Source organism: Myxocyprinus asiaticus, chromosome 26 (genome assembly GCF_019703515.2).
Source record: "Myxocyprinus asiaticus isolate MX2 ecotype Aquarium Trade chromosome 26, UBuf_Myxa_2, whole genome shotgun sequence".
NCBI classification, from domain to species: Eukaryota; Metazoa; Chordata; class Actinopteri; order Cypriniformes; family Catostomidae; genus Myxocyprinus; species Myxocyprinus asiaticus.
The window spans coordinates 37,800,148-37,824,552 of NC_059369.1; the positions used below are offsets into that span (position 1 = coordinate 37,800,148).

General features: G+C 36.4%; 1 protein-coding gene across 1 annotated transcript; it reads left to right on the top strand.

Moving 5' to 3' along the window:
• The first annotated feature begins 820 nt into the window (after positions 1 to 820).
• Positions 821 to 21,148, top strand: LOC127416596 (semaphorin-7A-like). Its single transcript, XM_051656023.1, has 14 exons — positions 821 to 1,079; positions 1,576 to 1,694; positions 2,349 to 2,390; positions 3,010 to 3,108; positions 3,189 to 3,264; positions 6,684 to 6,776; positions 7,161 to 7,300; positions 9,783 to 9,955; positions 11,743 to 11,854; positions 14,060 to 14,234; positions 15,984 to 16,105; positions 16,223 to 16,368; positions 17,445 to 17,470; positions 17,789 to 21,148. Exons 1-14 carry the CDS (start codon positions 983 to 985, stop codon positions 18,142 to 18,144), a joined length of 1,776 nt encoding a protein of 591 aa, XP_051511983.1. The 5' UTR covers positions 821 to 982; the 3' UTR covers positions 18,145 to 21,148.
• Positions 21,149 to 24,405: the final 3,257 nt, after the last annotated feature.

Consider the following 24,405-nt stretch of genomic DNA (forward strand, 5'->3'; position numbering starts at 1 on the left):
ATAAAATAAACAAAGTACAGATTAACGGGGTAAACACAGGAACAAAAGAAACAACCACGATGGGGAAAAACACAGAAACGAGCAAAACATCTACGAAGGGAACGGGTCAAATAACAGGTCAAAACACATAACAACTAACAAGGACTGAACAGAAATCAGGGCATTATATACACAAAGATTAATGAGTTAATGAAACACAGGTGAGGACAATCAAGGACAGCTGGCAGTGATGAGGGCAGGGAATTATGGGAAATGTAGTCCGGGAGGAACAGATGACAGGGGAGAAACACAAGGCAAACAACAGTGAATCATGACAGTATATAATGCTATTTGCATTTGCAATTCTGTCCATTCTTCAACCTCAGTCTCTCACCCTCCTTGCTAGGGGTACTTCTCTAAACAATTTTGAAACTTGTGTTACAGCACTTCTCTTAATGCTGCTTCCCTAGGATGATTTGCTTATGTTGTTCTCCTCAGTTGTAAATCGCTTTGGATTAAAACTTTTGCTAAATGAATAAATGTACATTTCAAATGCCACCAGACGGCGCGACTCAACACTTACTACAACTTTGTCCTTATTTCGCACCTACTTGCCTTGTTCCCCACACGTTTAATAATGATAAATGCGCATGCCAGTCACGTTCGTATAATATTTTTGTCACAGTTGTGAGTTATCACTGAAAGATCTTAAACGTAATCGGAACGTTAGGCAGGATATGATGACAGGCGCGGTGTTTGTAAAGGGAGGATTATAAGAGTTACTCATCTTAAATGCAGTATAATAAATGTAGTTACGTACTGTATAATGTATTTTTTTGCTATGGTAAAAGCAATGACAAGCGACGCGACAAAACTAACGCTCCTTTTCATCGAGTGTCTGAGTGAATAAATAATACAAAATCATCCGCCCCGCCTCTAGAGTCAATACACTTTTAGTGTCAGGAAGTAAAAGCATTAACGAGCTCTGTCTCTCATATGTAAGATGGATTTGACATGTTTGTGCGTGCTGTTTGTGTGTATTTCATGTGTTTGTTCAGCAAGAGTGCATAACGATGCTCGAGTGAAGCTGACAGACCAAGGTGAGCTGCTATTTTATCATTATATTTTTATAATTTGTTAAACAGCCCTCACTGCCTCAGTGTCATGTTAAGAAGACACTTAACCATTAATGTTATTTTATTTATCCTTAATGTTATGTTAAAATAAAATGGATATTAGATATTACTGTTATGTTAAAAGAATCAGGTACAAAAAAAAAGAAAGAAAAAGAAAAGCAGAAACTATTACTGGTCAGACAGTAAGAGTAACATTTTGGCTTTATTAGTTGTGTAATCAAAGATATAATTTTTTCGATTAATGAACAGGTGTCACAGGAAAGCAAATTCAAACATTCACAGTTTTCATGTGTCAAAGTGACGCTTCTTTCTCACACCTATTTTGACAGAACTATAACTTCCCACTATCTCTCATACACAGAACACGTATTCTGCAATGGAGTGTAACATAGGAACACTATTAAAATGAAAATATTCCACACTTGACACCATGCTTCAGCTCTCTCTCTCTCTCTCTCAGGTATAACCCGGTTGTATTTTGAACATGATCATATGGTCAAACTTATCATGAGCTCTGAACACATCTGGGCTGGAGGTTCTAAGATCCTCTATTCCATGAACACAGCACAAAACTCCAAGGTACCTCATAATTTATTTAAGGCGGTAGCTACAGTATATCTGCTTCACTGATCATTCAAAACACATCATGGTGTAAACACAACACCCTGTATTTAAAACACACTTTTTTTTTAATTATATAACATGAGCAGGGTTGGGAAGGTTACTTTTGAAATGTATTCCACTACAGATTACAGAATACATGCTGTAAAATGTAATTTGTAACGTATTCCGTTAGATTACTCAAGGTCAGTAACGTATTCTAAATACTTTGGATTACTTCTTCAGCATTGGTAGATTTTTTCACTTGTTTTGACTATACAAACTCTGTGTTGGGGGTCTGTGTGGGTGCCTCGTGCCACCCCCACCCCCACCCTGCAAGATGCCACCCTGGGCAACTGCCCATGTCGGCCATGCCTAAATCCGCCACTGCAAGGCAGTCAAACCTTATCCGCTCACTCTCATGGCCTCGCTCTCCACAGAGGTCGCTCGGCCATGCCCCCATCACCACAGATTGTTAGTGCTACATATGGTGATGTTCACTCAAAGGTTGGTCGTGAATAAGAGTGAGAAATGCATTCATTAACCAAAGTGACTCTTTAATTTCCAGGACTAACACTTTGCCTATGTTTCGTAATGTATTTGATGTAATGTTTTTTCCGTTTGGATCTTTAGGTGAATGCGTCTCTTGGAAAGGTTGAATGTAAAGAAAACTCAGTAAGTATTCATATTCAAAAAGTATGAACTTTTTAAGGCAAGTGCAATAGCTTTGTCATTTGAAGGGTTCTCCCATAGTCATTGAAAACAAGTTTAGGGAACATTAAATATTTCCAGGCAAGTCATGAATAATAATAAGTCATAAGTCACGGAAAATCCATGGAATTTTTTTTTATTTTATTTTATTTTTTTTACATTAAATATAGATTTTCTTTCAGTTATGTTCTGCTCTAAAATATTTAATCAGTTTGTAAATATTTGGCTAGTAGCTTATGTTAATAGATATTGTTAGGAGACATTTGTTTACTAATAAGTATAAGTTTAACAAATATATTAATTCCAAGGAATAGTACATGTCAAACAAATGGAAAACCTCCCCAGAAATCTCTTGAAAATTATTTTTAAAATCACAATAGTAATCATGAATGACTAAAGAAGTCACAGAAATTCATTGGTCAAAACTTGTGGGAACCCTTGATATTTCAGTAGAAAAAGGTTAATCTGTTCTGGAAACAGAAGGCTCTCATACTGTATGTTGTTTTTAGGAAAAGCTTTTCTTGTTTGTTTACATATATAAGCTCACTGATAGCTGTCTGACTCCCAGTTTGTTGAATTTCAGAACTGTGAATACAATATCTCTCAGCTCCAAGAGGGTGTTAATGGAAATCTCCTTTTCCTTTGTAGAACTACAAAGGCTTATACAGTGTGTTATCATATGGTATGTCCTGTTTTTACCGAAACATTTTAACTTTATGTCCTTATTAAGTATGATGAGCTGAGTCATCGCTTCTGTTTCAGGACTCAAGTTATTCCCTGACTGAATCCTTTAAATCAGAATATGAACTAGAAATTAATGAGCCATCATTACTCATTGGTAAGTATTATGCATTGGCAGTGTGCATGTATGTTTTTATACATTTGATTTAAAGGTGAATTGTCATTGTGCAAAAATAACTAGATTTTGTACATTTTGTTAGGAAAATAAGAGTGGTGTTTGCCTGTGCAAAACCCGCTGCCACAGAGCTAGGGAATTATTGGTGATTGCCAGGAGTTGCTATGAGAATGCTAGGGAGAATTGGGTGGTTAAGTGGTTGTTTATTTGCCCAGGTCAAAAGAGTCCACACCCAAGTGTCTATGATATCCCTGGTTCTAGAAATGGCTCAGATACCTCCTTCTATACAAGTCTATGGGAAGGTGAAAATCATAAGTCTGATCTCAAAGTAATAGCACAACTCTCCTCAACAAGCCACTTGGTTTTAGATGTCATTCCTATACATCCTTTGAGATATCCATACATAAACTTCGAGAGTTCTTCCTTGCAATTTTCTGCTTCGAAACCATATACGTTACGTCAAAAGCGCTATAGAAATACACTGAATTGTATGAAGCTCTTTGCATTATGAAATAATGAAGTGTTTCAATGTGATGGTGACACACAGGGATGCACATTTAATAGCCAATGTGTTGCAAAACAGGGCTGCCTGTTATCGCAACAGCAGCAGCTAAAACTATCAGTGGAGCCAATGTGCGGTTCATACATTTGCATGATATATATTTAAATATATAACTATGAAAATTCACTGTAAGGGGGTTCAGTGGAAAGGAGGAGGCGAGAACCGGCTTGACAACTTCAATAATAATTTAATAAACAATTTAAACAAAACACACAACCAAAAACACACAGTACAGCTGTCTGTAATTCTCTCTCTCTCTCGAACTGTTGTCCCCGGCCGCCTTTATCCCTCGCGCGCCCCATCAGGCTAATTGGGGACCGGGTGTGTCTCATTCCAGCCCGGCCCCGCCCTCCTCGGCTCTGTATTCACCTTATGTGTTCTGCTGTTGGCTGATACAACATACAAGGTATACTAATGGTTGTTGTTAATGTTTAGCCTCATGTCTTGGATAACAGTAAGATTCTAATAGGAGAAAAAGGATAGTTCATGGATTTTACTGTTATCTCAAAACTCTTCAGAAAGTAAAAAAATATGTCAGACACAAATGTGTGAATTCAGGCTTGTGTGAATTAGGGCAGCAGTTTCCTATTTTCACAGTAAGCTAACTGGCATGAGGTTATGAAGAGGAACTAAACCTGCTGATGGTCTACAATTGGGGTGCTAAAAATTGTATGCATGAGTTCTACTTTTTCAAAATGCTATTACGGTATCTACCATGCACAGTTTATATATACATTGTAGGCAGTGTTGTCATGATACCAACACTTCAGCATAGTCGGAACCAATAACAGTGAAATTTGATGATTCTCGAAGCAAAAACTAATACTGACTAATTTGTTAATTGGGTAAACATTGTTTCAAGTTGTCAAGTAATTATTCAAGACAAGGAAACAGTCAGTAATAAAATAAGAACAAAGAAACATATTAAGAAAACAGTGCTTAAAATTTCTAACAGCAGTATCAAGTATTCAAGTAAACATTCTTACATTCACGTGGATTACAGATCTTCCCTTTATGATTATAATACATTAATATTTTATTTTAAAGTTTCTAAAGTTATCCAGCCTAGAGCAATGAATGGTTTTCTTGTTATTGTTGTTAATATTAATTACATAGACAGTGGCACGTCTATCAGGCTGCATCTTGGTGCGAGGAACGGCAGCCGGTGGAGTTTTTGGTGCCCCCTCTAGGGTAAGATGGTGCCCCTGTAGGGAGTAGGTGCACCACGCAGACTGCATAATATACATTTAGAAAGCGACAGTACCGGTCAGTAATACTACATTGAAGATGAATAATATCAAGAAACTGACCCTGTATTCTGATGGTCCCTTGCCACATCCATCACAGTTTTAGCAATAAATGCTTTTGAGTTATTAATAATAAAAAGTGTATATCCTTTCTTATATGCTGAGAACTTTTCTGACCCATGACTTATAAAAATATTTTGTTCGATTATTTATCTTATTTATGTATACATCTAAGTTTTTTTATTTACTTAATTGTATTTTTCCTTCACCTGTACTTGTTGTCTTTATGACTCAGTGATAGTATATTGAATTTTGTACATCTTATTGAATATTTATATTGAACCTTCTGTTTAAAAATAAATAAATAAATAGTTTTAGCAAAGTATGTGGACTTTTCAGACAGTCCCTTACCACACCCTCCACAGTATTAGCACATTTTAGCACAATGTGTGACCCCTTACACACTGTAGGAAAACTTCCAACTTATATCAATGTTTAATTAACGTTCTGGAACGATTTCTCCGTGACGCCATCTGACCAGCTTACGGGACAAATTGCTTTATTACACAGCTTTCTGGAAAACTTGAATCTGATTGGTCAATCATGCTAATTTCATGTCTCTTGTATTAATAACTCCACTTTCTCTTTTTAAGTAATTAAAATTTCTCAAATCATTCAACTCAAATCAATATTTGGGTAAATTTATATACTTAATTTGGTAAGTAGCTGCCTAATAAGCAGGATAATGTACATTCAGAAGAATTGGCTGCCTGTTCATTATCAGTTACTTAAATCAGGTGTTTTGAAAACACTATATGCTGATCTGTGCTGAGCTGACTGACTGTCTGCACGCTAAAACCCTCTCTGGAGATGTCATGGAAAATAAACTGCTGTACGTGCAGATTTCAGCAAAGAAGCAAAGGACCTCAATACAATGCAACATTCACAGGATTAAAAAGATTACTAAACTCATCCTCTTTAAAGCACTGCTGCTACAGTCATCAAAACAGCACTTTTTTGACAAGCAAATTCACTATCAACAATAAATTTACTACTCAATTTTTTTTAAAGAAAGTGTAGTTTTACATATCCCTATTAGCTGAACGCAATGCATGTTGCTAGGATGTTCTGGGTGGTTGCTTTCTTGGCCAAGTAAAAAAAAGACCACCCTCAAGTCTGATATTCTGGTCACTAGATATGGCTCGGCTATCTCCTTTAATTCAAGTCTATGGGTTGTTTCACCTGTTTTATTGTGCTACATTGTAAGTCTGATCACACAGACAAGTACTGGCACACATCTCCTTAATAAACCAGCTAATTTGAGGTGTCATTCACGTCTGTAACACAATCATAATATACTTCACATATATTTATCTTTGTTATTTTTTTTATATATATATATATATATATATACAGTATGTTTGTGTTATGTTTATAGGTCCTATTTAAAATAGTAATAGTGACGCTTGCCTTAGCAATTTCCACTAATAACAGATATTATTAAATTCATAATAAATAATCATAAATTCTTTACGTTATTTATGTTGTTACATGCTAAATGTGACATCCTGTGTCTTTATTTGTCCTGTCAGGTGACATGCTGTACTTTACTAAGTTTGATTTGGGATTGTACAGGATAAACAGCAAAGATACACAGACAATCTGGCCTCAGTCCACTCAAACAGGTGAGAGATTAAACAATGTTTTACAAGACTCTACTATAGAACTGCACGATTGTGGCAGATGTAATTGTACTCTTGATTATTTATTCAATTAATTGTGCAGCCCTACTTTACCATTCACAATACTACTGACATCTAAACGGTTTCATAGCCACAAGGAGTTTCACACTGTGTTCTAACCAACGCACCACAACATGCAATAAAAGGTATCTTTTCCATGTTAAGCAGAGTGTTTGTTCTAACCAGCCGCAACAGCAACACACAATCACTTTTTTTTTATTTCTGCGACCACGTCTAGCTGGGACATGAAGTCACTCTTTTACTGAAATGAGTTCATGTTACTGAAAACTGCCATTTTTATTTTTTTTTTCTCTCTGTGATTTGTAGAGCAGAAGTTTGTGAAGTTGATCGCTGGGACTGGCCCACACCAGGACAAAGTTTATTCGTTCTTCACAGAGAAACACAAAAGTGCCAGTGGAGACTCAGAATCAGACTTGTGGATTCCACAAGTATCCCAGAGCTGCATGGTGAGTGGAAATATCACAGTGTAAAACATAAAATGATGCAATTCCTGTTTTGATTAATTGAGCTTGTGTTTGCTGCACAGACAATAAATTAGAGAAGTAACAAGTTATATTATTATGGTCCTTATCTATCTATCTATCTATCTATCTATCTATAGAAATCAGGGTTGACTTTGTCAAGAATTCATGTTTTTTATTTTATTTTATTTTTTATTTATTTATTTATTTATTTTTATGTGTACTCAGTAACTTTTAGTTAGTATCATCTTGAATTTACAGTGACACCTAGTGGTGTGGATGCAGCATTATTCAAATTCAATAGTTTTCTGTGACAGGTGCCATTGTAGCAATTCACTATTCACAATCGGCCATGATTAATTTAACCCAAGAGTGAAAGTGTCCAATAACAAGATGGTTACTGAGATTAAGTGAGTAGTTTTCAGCTGGTCATGTGATTCTAAAATGGCAGCCCCATGTGGGCACCCCTGCCCCATGTAGAATAAAACAGCTTTTATAAGGTTACTGATATGACTCAGTTTTTCATCTCATGTGAGTGGTCATGATTTTATATATATGTTTCAAAATTACAATTAATTTCTTTAGGAGTAAAACTTTTTTAATAGAGGAAAAATTACTGAGTGCACCTTTAAGGATTGGCTTTGTCAAACTAACATTCCTTTTTTAGGTTTGAATACCAACACTAGTGGTCGACCAATATGGGTATATCAAAAAAGGACTTATTAAAGGACTTAGCCAATATCTGAAGATTAGGATGACCAGTGGTCCAAATAATTCAGATATAGACATACAGTTTAATGACAGCAAATTAGAAATAGCTGAAATGAAATCAACACTTATTTTACTCAATATTTACCACACCAAATCTTAATCTCATGAAGGCCAAAGATCTGAACTGTGTTAAATCCAGGGGGGGGGGTGCTCCCCTTTTTCTCCCCTTTTTCTCCCCAATTTGGAATGCCCAATTCCCAATGCGCTCTGAGTCCTCGTGGTGGCGTATTGACTTGCCTCGATCCAGGTGGTGGAGGACAAATCTCAGTGCCTCCGTGTCTGAGACCATCAATCTGCGCAACTTATCACATGGCTTGTTGAGCGCGTTACTGCGGAGACTTAGTGCTATTCTCCACGGCATCCACGCACAACTCACCACACACCCCTCCCCACCGAGAGCGAGAACCACATTATAGCAACCACGAGGAGGTTAACCCAACTTGACTCTACCCACCCTAGAAACCGGGCCAATTGGTTGCTTAGGAAGCTGACTGGAGTCACTCAGCACGCCCTGGATTGGAACTTGCGACTCCAGGTGTGGTAGTCAGCGTCTTTACTTGCTGAGCTACTCAGGCCCCCACACACCTGTCTCTTAACAGAATGAGTGTGTAATTGTTTATTTCCTCTGCACTCTTTCATCCTCTTAAAAATGCTACATGCCATTTTAGCGCATTTGAATTTCTAAGGAAATGTGCTTGACAAACAGAAGCACCTGCACATGTTTAATGAAGATTCATTTCTCAGAGCCGCATTTAGGTTGAAGGGCAAATTAGAAATAGAATAACCATAGGTGTTGATGTCACATGACAAATATGTTTACATTGAATTGTTACCCAACAGTTTAGTACTTTAAGTAATTAGTCATGTAGCAGATGGTTTTATCCAAAGCAAATTACAGCTCTCTTATTACAATTTTAGTCTCCCTGGAGGGACCCGAGGTGTCTTTATCAAGGGTACAGTAACTTTTGGATTGCCTCGTGTGGGATTCAAACCTAAAAGCTTTTGATGACTTGGCCAGATCTTGTGCCACCTGACTATGGCTTTGCCGTTGTTAGTGCTGTGCTCTTCCAGTTGAGCTACATGATAATACATTTGATTAAAACATTTACTTTTCTTTTGCTAAAATCAGTCTGTGCTTACCGAAATGCGAAACACTGCCCCCAGTGGCCAAAGCAGTAAGTAAATTTGGGCATATGGACACGTGTGAGCTCCATTTCCTGGTGTAATGTCCACGGAGGGGCGCCAGCTGTACAGGCTGTAATACAGTGAAGAGAAATGCACATTTTATAAACTTTACACCCCAACCCAAACCCCAAACTTAACCATCAGTAGAGTAAAAATGTAATGTTGGAGGGAAAAATGCAACATCCTAATCTTGCTCATCACTGATTATGTGAATGTGATTACTTCCTGGTTTCAACGTGGGATCCAAATGGGGTCTCCCACACAGCATGCTTCCGGTTGCACCACAGGGAAGGTAAACATGAAATCATGTCTGATAGGAGGTGGAGCTCGTCAGTGAGTCGGCATAATGTTGCCAATCCTAGGATACCAGAACTCTCGGGAAACAACATGCCGACTTACCGTGTGATCATGTTAGCATTATACAGTTCATCAAGGAACTAATTATTCATACACATGTATTCATGTATTCTTTTTTCAAAACAATAAAAAAAAACATCACAATGTGTTTCAGAATGACAGAGGTGGGCCTAAAGATGAGCTTCAGTCCAGCTGGACGTCGATGATTTACGCCCGTCTATTCTGTGGAGACAAGGAGACAGGATATCACTTTACTAAGCTAATAGATGTCGACACAGTAGAAACAGACAATGACATCAAAATTTATGGCCTGTTCAGAAACTATTGGTAAGACAAAAACCTGACTTCCTCTTATATGTCGCAAAGGATATTTCATTTTAGATGGTCAGTGTGTGTAACCATATTCTCTCAAGAAGTGTATAATGGTAAAGGAGTAGTTCACCCCAAATTTTTAATTATGTCATCATTAACTCATTCCAAACCCAAATGACTTTCTTGCTTCTGTGGAGCACAAAGATGTTTAGCAGGATGTTCACACTGCTCTGTTCCATACAGTAAAAGCAGACAGTGACCAGGAGTTGTCAAGCTCCAAAAAGGACAAAAGCACTGTAAAAGTATCAAAACAGTTCCACACTATAGTCCAAGTCTTTGTACAATAAACACCGTTATTGTCTGGAATGACTTGAGGGTTAATTAATGATGACAGAATTTCTTTTTTTTTTGGTGAACTAATTCTTTAACCTGATGGATCTAATGATCTAATTTGAGCTTTTTAAAGCAACCAACGTGTGTGGGGGTCTTCTAGGGAGAAAACATACAGTACATATGTGCTGTACTTCATTTATGCTGTTCTATCATATTATTTTTTTATATAGTTACTATTTATATTAATTTCATATATTAAATTTATTGTTTAATAAATTAAGTTTTAATTAACTTTTAATAAAGTTTATTGTTGTGAAGCATTAACTTTCCATTGTTTTTCACTGGTATAATAACACTTGTTTAACTTCATCACTTCATCTCCTATCTTCTATGTTCCATTGCTGCTTTCAGCTTTTGGGGTGGTAGAAGAGTTAACTTAACAAGCTGTTGATGTTGACTGCTTTTGGACATCAGAATAAACTCTGATATTTGGATGTCTTCTGACAGAGCGAGAGGTTTAGTGGGAGACTGGATCTTACATTCCTTCCATTGTCGGTCACTCCCCTGGCCTCGAGACGCACTAGTGACTGGAGCTAGGTGCTGTAGCCTTTAGCCTCCTCATTAGCGCGTCCGCCTCCCATGCCGCCGACGCCGGTTTGAATCCTGCTTTGAGCAGGTCAGGACCGGTTGCGGTGGTGCCATGACCTGGATGGGAGTGGGGTTTAGGGGGGTGAGCGTAAAAGGAGCCAGCTGGTATGTGCTGTGCAGTGTGTAAACCTCACTCCCCTGGCTTCAAGGGGCACACTAGCTTTTAGCCTCCTCGTTAGCATGTCCGCCTCCCATGCCGGTGACGCTGGTTCGAATCCCGCTCGGAGCAGGTCGGACAGGACCAGGGGCCAGTTGTTACAACTTACAAGTTACAACTTAGCCTTGTTGTGGCGTAAATGGGCACTAAGTCACAATTTATGCACTACTAAATATTTGAGCGTTGCACCATTAAACTTAGGTAGGACGTAACCCTATGTATAAACTAAATATTTACGGAAGTCATGTTTTGCGTGACTGGCATCAATCATTTCAACATACAGTATGATGTTGACATTTACACCAGTTTACATTTACGAGAGAGAAAAGACTTTTAAGTGGCTCTTCAGCCTGAAACCGTTCTAACAGTGCAGTTTTCAGGGTGCATTCAAAATATTTATAGGATATTAAAATGAATAAATGTCTATTTTTCCAGCCTGTTGTATTAGTATTTATCACCCCTCATTTATTTTAGATACAGTTCCTATATAATGTTATTTAGAAAATAATGAAATAAATAACATTTAAAAATTAAAAATATGTGAGTACACTTTTTTTTGACTGACATCTGTGCTTCCCCTTTTTTGAAAATCATCAGCTGCCACTGGTGTGAGTGCATGTGTGTTTGCATGTGAAAGCCTAAACTATTTGTTTCTGTCTTTCAGGAACATGAGTGCAGTGTGTGTTTATAAAATGACTGAAATAAGCAGCGTCTTCTATCGCTCTGAATTCATGAAATCCAGCAGTAAACCTCCTGTGAATCACCGGCCTGGAACGGTGAGATTTTTTTTCTGTTAAAAACTGATAAATCAGGTCCTCCTTAAATATTAAAGGAAGATTTCACCCAAAAATTTTAATCTGTCATTATTTACTCACCCTCATGTTGTTCCATGCCCATATGACTTTTGTTCTTCCTTCGACCGTGAAACACAAAATTAATTGTCTCTTTTAGGGCTTTCACGATTGTCATATTTCATATTTAACTTCAAATATATAAAAAATAAAATTGGGATATTTGATTTTCTTTTTAAGGCTTTAAAAACTTATGTCATGAAAAATAATGTTTTAAACATCAAAATATTTCTAAATACTTAGAATATGTCTCTCTTTTTGGTCAACTTTAGTTTTGGTTAATTCTACATTTACATTGCTGTTTTTGGAACTCCTGTATTTTACATTATATTTTTTTTCTATAAAAAATGTTGTGTGTGTATATATATATATATATATATATATATATTATATTATATTATGCAAAAGTAAAATATATCTGTCCTAATTTCTTCACTTTCACACATTATTTTAATGTTCTTTGATTAAACCCACGAGCCCTTGTTTCTCATGAAGTGAAACGAGATTTCATTTCATCATTTTATCACTCCACATAAAGAGAGTAAGCGTGCAGCTCCTCCTCTGTGTCATTGCGTGTCAATAAAACTGTGTGTATGAACTCACAATGACTAGAAACATTTGCCATTACACGATCATTAAATTAAGTAAAACCGGAGCGCTTTGTGTTCACTATCAAAGTTTATATTTGTTCATTTATATTTTTGTGGGAGTTTGGCGTGAGCCTCTGCTGATGGTGCGTGCATCAGAGTGCTTGAGATGCGGTTCACATGCTCTTTTGGACAGGAGCTGCTTGGTGACGCTCCGAGTTCAACTGAATGAAACGTGCTGTTGACGACATTTGGCCTATACACCAATCAGCCACAACATTAAAACCACCTGCCTAATATTGTGTAGGTCCCCCTCATGCCGCCAAAACAGCACCAACAGTTACAGAAATACTCAAACCAGCCCATCTGACACCAACAATCATGCCTCAGTCCAAATCACTGAGATACAGTTTTTTCCCCATTCTGATGGTTGATGTGAACATTAACTGTAGCTCCTGACCCGTATCTGCTGATTTTATTCACTGCACTGCTGCCACATGACTGGATGATTAGATAATCGCATTGATGATTATTGGTGCCATATGGGCTGGTTTGAGTATTTCTGTAACTGCTGATCTCCTGGGATTTTCACACACAACAGTCTCTAGAATTTACTCAGAATGGTGCCAAAAACAAAAAACATACAGTGAGTGGCAGTTCTGTGGATGGAAACACCTTGTTGATAAGAGAGGTCAACAGAGAATGGCCAGACTGGTTTGAACTGACAAAGTCTACAGTAACTCAGATAACCACTCTGTACAATTGTGGTGAGAAGAATAGCATCTCAGAATGCCTATTCTGAGATGCGGGTTGGCGCTGTTTTGGCAGCATGAGGGGGACCTACACAATATTAGGCAGGTGGTTTTAATGCTGTGGCTGATCGGTGTATATTCACTTAAAATTCCTTTATTTGGACATTAAAATGTGATTTAATATTTGAAGTGAACAATCAAATAACCGCAATCATATGATTATTTAAAAATAACCGTGACAGGCCTAGCTGTCAAGCTAAAAAAACATCATAAAACCACAGTAAAAGTAACTGAACTGACTTGTGCATATTCCAAGCCTTCTGGAGCCATACGATCACTTTGTGTGATGAACTAAAATGTAAGTTTGGTCAACTCTGTAGTCCAGTGCTCAAATTAAATATGACCGCAACGGCACAGGTTGGATATCAATAACATCAAGTCAAGTATTTTTTATTTGTTTTGCACTTTTCACAACACACATTCTTTCAAAGCAGCTTTACAGAAAATTATGCTGTAATTTATCGAACATCGAACCTCATTGTTAACAAACGTCATGTCATCAAACCTGATCAAGCCTGTGCTGTAGTCACCATATAGATTTGGGTGCTAGAAATGGGGGTTGATCAATGATTTTATTTCGTTGAGCTCATACAGTTGTAGGTCTGTGCTGAAAAGTTTATACGTTATCACTAAAATCAATGGAGATTTTGAATGGAAGTTTTAATTTTAAGAACCCTACTGTTACTCAACAGTGTTTTTCTGTTGTTCCTAACTCCTCATCTTTCTTGTAGTGTGTTCAAGACAGTACTCGTCTGAGCAGTGAAGTACTGAAGTTTATGAAACAGCGTCCAGTGATGGAGGAGTGGGTGATGCCAGAGAACAGCCCCCTGCTGTTTCAACACCGTCACTACACTCACATACAGGTGGACCGCGTTCGAGACCGCACGGTGCTGTTTCTGTCTCTAGGTATGTGCATCTGTCACTAGGGAGGGAAATCTTAAGGAATTTAATGATGCTGGTTCCAATTCCACTTAGCGATTCTTGTAGTACTTTGGATGAAAAATCTATTTGTCCAAATTGTAAACTAAACCAAGCCACTAAACAAAAACAGTACTTTATGGGAGGCTAACTTGTTTTAATATAATAAGTACCATTTTATTTTTACAAAACTGAATGTGTATCTTTAACTACGTTTTGTCATATGAATAACCTGCAAACTGATTTAAGTGTTACACTCTTATACTTATGCTTCATTTGATGAAAGTATTGACTTCAAGCGACGAGTAAATCAAGAACCGCTCCTAATTATTCAGAGATGAGACAGATTCACACCTATAAGTCTTTAATGAATTTAATCAAACAGATTCATCTCACAGGATTTACTTGTTACTAGACTGGCCACACTGTATTTTAGTTGTTACATGCATTATTCAGAAAGAGTTCTAGATTCCTAACCCTATCGGTCATGATAGAATAGAACTTACTGTAATTGCTTACAGTTTAAGTTTAACAATGTCTGATTGAACACTAATTGAGAAATTAAACCGGTATACAACTATGAACTGCTCTGAAAGGTATGAAATACTGTTGGCTAATGCTGTTGGTTAAGTTGAAGTTGAGGCAGGATGTCGTCATATGTCTCAATTTGTCACTGTGGTTATGAGCAGCAACCAACTAGGCAGTTGGTCAGTAACTTGTATGAACTGAAAATGTGGCATTTCGTTGAAGTATCTAACATCTATAAATGGTCACTCTAACCTTAGAACCACACTCTCTGTTCAGTTTTTGTTGAAGTTATAGATCCTGTTCCGTGTGAATGCTGCCTTTATCTTTCAATTTTATTTATTTATTTTTGGTACAGGAAATAGCAAGTGTATGTAATTACTGGAAAAATAAGTGGAATAATGAGTCATTAGCATTTGCATGTTAATCAGATGACACAGAACGCTTACTATGAATAAAGTGTATCAAAGTATCAAACTGATTTGGCAAGTCAAGATGCATCAGAATATGCTGTAGCTCTGTTTCAAACCCTAGTGAGCAGTCTAAATAGGTGTTTTTTTTTGGGCATCATAGGCATGCTTCTAATTAGTAGGCAGCAAAATGATGCTGCCTTATAAGACACCTTGTTGTGGCCAAAATGTAAGCATCATATGTACCTTTAATGTCTCCTTGGAGATCATGATTTCAAGCCAGATTACACTTCTTAGCGCCATCTAGCTCCCTACGTATGCATCAAGCACTAGGAAGTGTAATCGAGCTTGAAATCAAGATCATGCCAAGAGACCACAATGGCAAGAAGTACAGTGAAAAAGAGTTACATTTTGGCCTGTTCTAACTTAAAACCGATTGTATTGCCTGTGAAGACATGGATTTAACCACTTGAGTCGTATGAATTACTTTTATGCTGCCTTTATGTGCTTTTTGGAGCTTCAAAGTTTTGTACTGTGTGGACAAACAGACATCAAATCACCATTAAAATATTGTTGTTTGTGTTCCGCAGAAGATCATTTTTGGGTGAACTATTCCTTTAATGGCGAAATAGTTAAGTCTAATTGAAAATGGACTGTTTGAAAAAATAAAAAAATATTTAAATAAAAATAAAAAGGGTTTGGGAAAAAAAGGGTTTGGAACCAATCTTATGTGTCAAATACAGATTATGCCTTTTAAAATGCAACCTGTAGTGATTCTAATATTGAAAGTTTTTTTCCTCAGAAAGTGGAGGGGTCCATAAAGTCTTAGAAGAGCATGTTCAACACCACGTTTTTGTCATTGCGGAGTTTCGGACGTTTCCACATGGAACGCACATCACCAGCATGCTGTTGGACAGTTCTCAAGTATGACCAGTATATTTAAAAAGATTGATGTTAACAAGCTTTTATATAGTTCATTGCAGTTTTGTAACTGTTGTGGATGTACTAAGAACTATTGTGTGTTGTGTCTTAATTTCTCAGAAGCGTCTGTATGTGAGTTCTGGTAACGAGCTGGTACAGATCAACCTGCAGCGTTGTGATGTGTATGGAGATGATTGTAAAGCATGTGTCCTATCCAGAGATCCCTACTGCTATTGGAATGGTTTGCAGTGCACCCCCACCACAGTGTAAGACCTCATTTTGAATGCATTTTCAGCATGACAGAAAAATGAGGCCCAAAGCCCCTATTAGCTGTTAATAAAGCTCATAGTAGTGGTGTTTCCCAAGTCAAGCATCAACATAACTATTGCTTATACTTTAAAAAGAATAGTTCACCTAAAAAATGAAAATTCTCTCATCATTTACTCACCCTCATGCCATCCCAGATTTGTATGACTTGCTTTCATCTGCTGAACAGAAACAAAGATTTTTTTTTAAGAATATCTCAGCTCTGTAGGTCCATACAATGCAAGTGAATGGTGACCAGAACTTTGAAGCTCAAAAAAGCACAAAGTAATTATAAAAGTAATCCATACGACTCCAGTGGTTAAGTCCATGTCTTCAGAAGCGATATAAAAGGTGTGGGTGAGAAACAGATCAATATTTAAGTCCTTTTTTTAATCTTTTTTTACCATAAATCTCCACTTTCACTTTCACTTCCACATTCTTCTTTTGTTTTGTGGAGATTTTCTTTGTGCATATTGCTACCTACTGGTCAGGGCTGGTCAGAGGTGGAGATTTTTTACTTTTATGCTGCCTTTATGTGCTTTTTGGAGCTTGAAAGTTCTGGCCACCACTCACTTGCATTGTATGGAACTACAGAGCTGAGATATTCTTCTAAAAATCATTGTTTGTGTTCAGCAGAAAAAAGTAGGTCATGCACATCTGGGATGGCATGAGGTTGAGTAAATGATGAGAGAATTTTAATTTTTGGGTGAACTATTCCTTTAAGTCATTTGAACAAAGCACTAAGCCTCAGAATTAAACTATCAAAAGTATCAAATCATGTACATTTTCTAAGTGAACTTTTCTAAGATTACACACATTTGCATACAACGTTTAGTACCACAGTGTTAACCCACACACACCCACCAACACTCACTCTGAACTGAAAACCACACAGTATGTCTCACAAACACTGATGAGTCAATAATCATATGAATATGTTTGATTAACTTCAGATCAAAAATGATTTTTAAATATAAACATTTTGATTTTAGTAGTTTACTGGTCTCATCTCAGTAACCTGTCCTCTTTTTCACAGTGACACCATGGATCACATTTATTGCAGTAAGTTGAGATTTTGCATGTTTGGGTGTGTACCTCTTGCAAGGTATTTGCTAAATGAATAAATGTAAAATATACTGAAATTGCTTAATATTTGCTTAATATTTTTGCCTACAAGATTAATATAGTTTGGACTGCTTTAAACTTGATACAGTATGTGTAACACTGCCGCCCAGTTTTGATATCAATAGTAACTGATAGGGAATATGATAAAGTTTCTGTATTACACACGGGTAAGCCTTGATTTAGCTAAGTAGTGTTTAGGTTTTACAACAGAGTGAAATAGTTTCAGATTAACCTGTTTCAATCTGTGTTCCTCAGGTATGGCTGAATTTGCTGAATCAAAAACTGAAATTAGTGCCAAAGCATCAGTGCAAATCATCCCAGCATCTGCTAGATACTTCCTGCTCTGCCCGATAATATCCCATCATGCCACGTACCACTGGTACCATGGCAATAGACGTGAGGAGTGTGTTCATGCTGATGTGGGCTGTTTGTATCTCATCGAGAGTATGAATGCAACTTATGAAGGTTTGTACAGATGTGTGTCTTCAGAAGGGGACTATAACAGAACTGTTACTCGATATGAGCTCAGTATGAGTGGCTCACCAGCACTCAGTGTCGCACCAATAATGTTAACATGCTTATTACTTCTAACAATGTCTCTTCTATTATAGACCTTTAACAGTATTACTTGACTCTGAAATCACAGAGCAGGTCCTGTTTAAAAAAAAAAAAAAAAAAAAAAAAACTTTTTAATGATTAATATTGATATTATTGATAGAAATAGTTAAAGGCAAAATCTGCGACTTTGGCAGGGGAAAATGTGCTGCATGAAATGCTGTTTACAACCCGTTTTACTTACGTAATGTTGCATATCTGAGTGAAACAGGATATAGGATGAGACTTGATTTTATCTAACATTGATTGGATGGGGTAAAGTGGTCTCTATAACAGGTGGTTGAGGGCAGATGGTGAAAAATAAGAGGGCTTGGTGACCTTTTGATTTCGATGAAAGAAGACAAACATTTTATTTTATTTCAGAATAATGTATACTGATGAATTGTTCACAATAAAACCAGGAACATGTATTAGGAAAGAAAATAGGGATGGTTTAATAATGACCCTAAAGAATGGGATCAATAGGGCTGTGTCGATACAGTCAAATATACTGATAGGCCTATATCGTAATACTTTTTCTCAAAATAATGTATCCATACTTTAGATCCATGTAACGATATTTATGTTCAACAATTTGTGTATTTATTCAAAGGTCCGTTGTCCAAAACTCAGAGCACCATGTCTTAAAATTGCATATATATACTGTATATATATGTGTGTGTGTGTGTGTGTGTGTGTGTGTACTGTATACTGTATATATACATAATATATGCAATTTTAAGACATCATATTTATTGATGAAATATGGACTTTGTATATTTTAAAGCTAAAATGTGACCAAAATGTAGAAAAAAGAATGAAAATAAAATGTATCAAATTAATATTTCTGTTAATTTACTAAGTTAGTATGTCCCCTGTATAATTAAAACTAGTATTAGCTAAAAGAGCTAATTGAACATTATAACTGAAATATACCCAAATAAATTGGAATCGAAAGCTTGTGAATCGTGATATATTGATTCGTTACATATGTATTGTGATAAATAGAATCGTGACATTTATCGCAATACGTATCTTATCGTGGCTGGCAATACCCAGCCCTAGGGATGAATATTGCTTTTGTCTAAACTGAATGAATAATCTGTCAGCAGTGGGTTGAAGATGGTGGGTTTGTATCGCACTGGCTTTCAAAATACTCCAAATACAGTATACAGTATATTAAATGTGAAATATATGGGAGAAAAGTACTCCTAAAAAGCCCAGCTAGTCACAAGTCATAAGAGTATGAACATCCATGAGGTTAATGTGGGAGAATATCATGCTCTGATGTTTGTCATGCTTATTGGAACATCATTTTTGAATTGATGATTTCATGTGATTTTAGAGGATGTGGGAAGATTAGAAGTTTTTGCAAATTTGTTTTCATGATCATCAGTGTTTCTTTGAAACATGAATGAGTTTTTTATTTTTTCATTTTGATTTACTCCACATGTAGTGTATTTTATTAGAGTTTTTCTGGGCTTAGACACAGTTTGTTTTTTGCAAATGACTAGTGTTTTTTATTTTTTATTTTATTTTATTGAGATTCACTTGCAAGAACATTCAAAATCAAAAAATCTAAAAATAAATAAATAAATAAATAAATAAATAAAATAGTACCAAAATTTTTTATCTGTTTACTTGTATCACACTTAACATGTGTGAATATCATTGCATTAGATTCAAAATTGTCAAAGCAAGCCTTACAAATCAACAAACAAATTCTGCTAGAGCTTTTCTCAGAACTAACTTCACTTTTCTGAGCTATTTTTGCAATGACTTTTAAACAACTGGTGTCAAAATGATTTTTAGTGGATGTATGAAGTCAGTTTCCCTTAAGTTCACACATGTGTAGTTCATCACATTAACTATGGAAATACTACTGTATATCTACATTATATCATTTGAAACCTAATAATATTTGCTTTGATATTTTTTAAATGTGTTGCAACCTGCACACAAAAATAAAATGGAGACAATCTCCCAATTAAATAGATAACAAAACACAACTCAAAAGAAAATTGTCATCTACAAGGTATTGTAGCCCAACAACAGCCACTAAAGAGCCCAAAAGAGGCCCCAAATCTAATTGGAAAACAACCAAAACCCACATAAGAGGTGTGAAATCCAAAGGGAGGAAACATAAATTATTATTTTGCATGGAGGAAAAAATAGAGACAGAGAGGTTTTAGAAGATCAACTGTGTTTTTTTCCAAAGACAGCTTGCCACGGCTGTGTTCTGACCACCTTAGCTCCAACAGTGATCTAAAAAGGAGTATTTAAGCTCCTTCCTCTACAGCAATGCAGCTGCCAAAATCAAGTGCTTGGGTGTTCTAATTGGAAAAAAATGGGAGACTAGGCAATTATGTGATCTGAGAGTGATCAAGTCTCTGATCACAAAACTCACCCAAAACACTGTCTCTCTCAGAACAAGCCAGCCCATTACAAATGCAATGACATTCAGACATTACATATTTAACCGGTGACAGTGGTTGCTTAACTTTTTCGCCTAAATGTGAGATTGTGAGTGTGAGGGAAATATGTAATTGTGCAATAAGGAGGTGAATGTTTTCTGAACTACTGTGACTAACTTATGTAAGATGTTTTTTTTTAGTTTTTTTTACTTCTTGTTTTATATTTATTGCACTGTGAACTTTTGGGAAGTGATTTTGGGAACTGTGAAATGTTACAGTCATTGGAATAGTGGAAATGACATAAATAGGAGTAGCTGTACAAATGCTTTTAAATGTTGCTCTGTGAGAAAAAAAAAAAGACAGAATGAGTCAGTGAGGGGGAAATGAACCCATAACCTCTGTAAAGCTTTTGTCTGGAGCTGGAATGATTGTACATGTATGAATATCAGTGATCAGTGAGTGATTAGTAATTTATTCTATCAGGAGTTTGTGTTGGTGGATTTAAACATTTAACACACACACTGAGGTTTATTTGTGTGAAGTGTATGACTGATTCATTAAAGATTGTAAAGTAATGCTTTTAGTAAATCATTTACAGGTAACATCACAGGACACATTTGACTTGTCATTTCACTGAACTCGTGTTCTGAACACAGGAAGCTTATCAGAATTTTTATTTTTTATTTTTTTATTTCAGAAGGTCATGAAAAGTTTGCGCCTTTTGTATTTACATTTTCTTTTTAGAAATGCCAGTAAAATATTCTTAATTTAGAAATCAGACACAGAAAACTTCATTTAAAAAGGCAAAAAGCACAAATACAATATTTGTCTTTTTTAAAACAAGTTTTAGATAAATTAATCTAAAGGTAAAGCCTATATTTTAGGCGCTATAACTGTGACAAATGAATTTATAAAAGTACAAATTCCACGTATAGTCTCTTAGTTGTATAATAATACAATTAGAAAAATGTTGTTTAAAATAGTTTGTCAACTGCCCATAGACAAAAAGACAAAATCAATCACACAGCTCAAGTTATAAAGTAAAGTTTTATCTCAACATACATGTTTAAAGCCCTGAGAACCATGTCATGTCTGATAGTATTACTGCAAACAAACTCAATGTGTCCAAAATTCACGTTCATGTTGTTTTATGGAAAAGTGCTCCACTTTTGAATACAATCAGCACAAACCAGTTGAACAAGCATTCACATGTTTTTTATTTATTTATTTATTTTTAATTTTTAACTAAATTTACCTTTTAATCAAGAAGAGAAACTTTAAAACTATAATATCAGTAATATAGTTATCACCATGGTCATAATAACATTATATTATAACAGTACAAAAATATGCAAAAACTCACTGCTCATGTATTCAGTGAAGATTTGTACAATGTTAAACCAAGCAAATGACAAACACACACACACACACACACACACAAAGCAACAATGAAGAGAAGTTAAATGAGGTAATCAATAAGCATTTGTGTATCTATATCTATAATACACGTATTCAACAATTCTCAATACGATGTCAGGCTCTCACGATAAACGCAAAAACCTCTGCATGTGTTCCTGAGTCATTATGAAAAATAAAAAATAGAATTAAAAACTACAACAGGGCATCTTTGATGTGTTTAAATGCTGTTCTTTAAAAGCTTGTTCAAACATGTATCACAACCCTTTCATTCTCTGCTTTGCATCAGAGCACCACCTATAGTTCAACTATGGCTGGGTCAACTTGGCCTTTTTCGTTTTAAAATGGTAAAAATGGGTTGTCTTTGTTCTTTTTCATGAATATACTGTACTGTGCAAAAGTCTTAGGCACATAAGATGTTTCACAAAAGCATTTGTCTTAAGATTGTTATTTATATCTTCAGCTTTAGTGTCAATAAGAAATATAAATGTTAGACTCCCAAACATTACTATTGCAAATAGAAAAAATTAGAATAGAAGAACAGAGAGCTCTGCAACAGATGTCATGGCCCCCACAGAGCCCCCCACTGAACATCGCGTCAGTCGGAGATTACATGAAGAGACAGAAGCAACTGAGACAGCCTAAATAGATAGAAGGACTGTGGCGAATTCTCCAAGAAGCTTGAAACATCCTATCTGCCAACAACCAAGAAAAACTGTGTCCAGGTGTACCTAGGAGAATTGGTGCTGTTTTAAAGGCAAAGGTGGTCACACCGAATATTGATTTAGCTTTTTTATGTTTACTGGACTTTGTATGATGTTAACTGATAAATGAAAACTATTTATGTCATTATTTTTGAAGACATCCTCACTATGGAACATTTTTCACAATTGCCTAAAACTTTTGCACAGTACCGTATATTCATGAAAAAGAATAAACAACGCAATTTCAAATATTTTAAGAGCATCTGATAACTCTTATCTCATGCGCACAGTACAGCAGGGATGCAGGTTAAAAACATCTAGCTGTCAATGTTTAAGATGTCCAAGATATGATAAAATATATATATATATATATATACATACATACAGTTGTGCTCAAAAGTTTGCATACCCTGGCAGAAACTGTGAAATTTTGGCATTGATTTTGAAAATATGACTGACCATGCAAAAAAACTGTCTTTTATTTAAGGATAGTAATCATATGAAGCCATTTATTATCACATAGTTGTTTGGCTCCTTTTTAAATCATAATGATAACAGAAATCACCCAAATGGCCCTGATCAAAAGTTTACATACCCTTGAATGTTTGGCCTTGTTACAGACACACAAGGTGACACACACAGGTTTAAATGGCAATTAAAGGTTAATTTCCCACACCTGTGGCTTTTTAAATTGCAATTAGTGTCTGTGTATAAATAGTCAATGAGTTTGTTAGCTCTCACGTGGATGCACTGAGCAGGCTAGATACTGAGCCATGGGGAGCAGAAAAGAACTGTCAAAAGACCTGCGTAACAAGGTAATGGAACTTTATAAAGATGGAAAAGGATATAAAAAGATATCCAAAGCCTTGAAAATGCCAGTCAGTGCTGTTCAATCACTAATTAAGTGGAAAATTTGGGGATCTCTTGATACCAAGCCAAGGTCAGGTAGACCAAGAAAGATTTCAGCCACGACTGCCAGAAGAATTGTTCAGGATACAAAGAAAAACCCACAGGTAACCTCAGGAGAAATACAGGCTGCTCTGGAAAAAGACGGTGTGGTTGTTTCAAGGAGCACAATACGACGATACTTGAACAAAAATGAGCTGCATGGTCGAGTTGCCAGAAAGAAGCCTTTACTGCGCCAATGCCACAAAAAAGCCCGGTTACAATATGCCCGACAACACCTTGACACGCCTCACAGCTTCTGGCACACTGTAATTTGGAGTGAAATAGAGCTTTATGGTCACAACCATAAGCGCTATGTTTGGAGAGGGGTCAACAAGGCCTATAGTGAAAAGAATACCATCCCCAGTGTGAAGCATGGTGGCGGCTCACTGATGTTTTGGGGGTGTGTGAGCTCTAAAGGCACGGGGAATCTTGTGAAAATTGATAGCAAGATGAATGCAGCATGTTATCAGAAAATACTGGCAGGCAATTTGCATTCTTCTGCATGAAAGCTGCGCATGGGATGCTCTTGGACTTTCCAGCATGACAATGACCCTAAGCACAAGGCCAAGTTGACTTTCCAGTGGTTACAGCAGAAAAAGGTGAAGGTTGTGGAGTGGCCATCACAGTCTCCTGACCTTAATATTATCGAGCCACTCTGGGGAGATCTCAAACGTATGGTTCATACAAGACGACCAAAGACTTTGAATGACCTGGAGGCATTTTGCCAAGATGAATGGGCAGCTATACCACCTGCAAGAATTTGGGGCCTCATAGACAACTATTACAAAAGACTGCA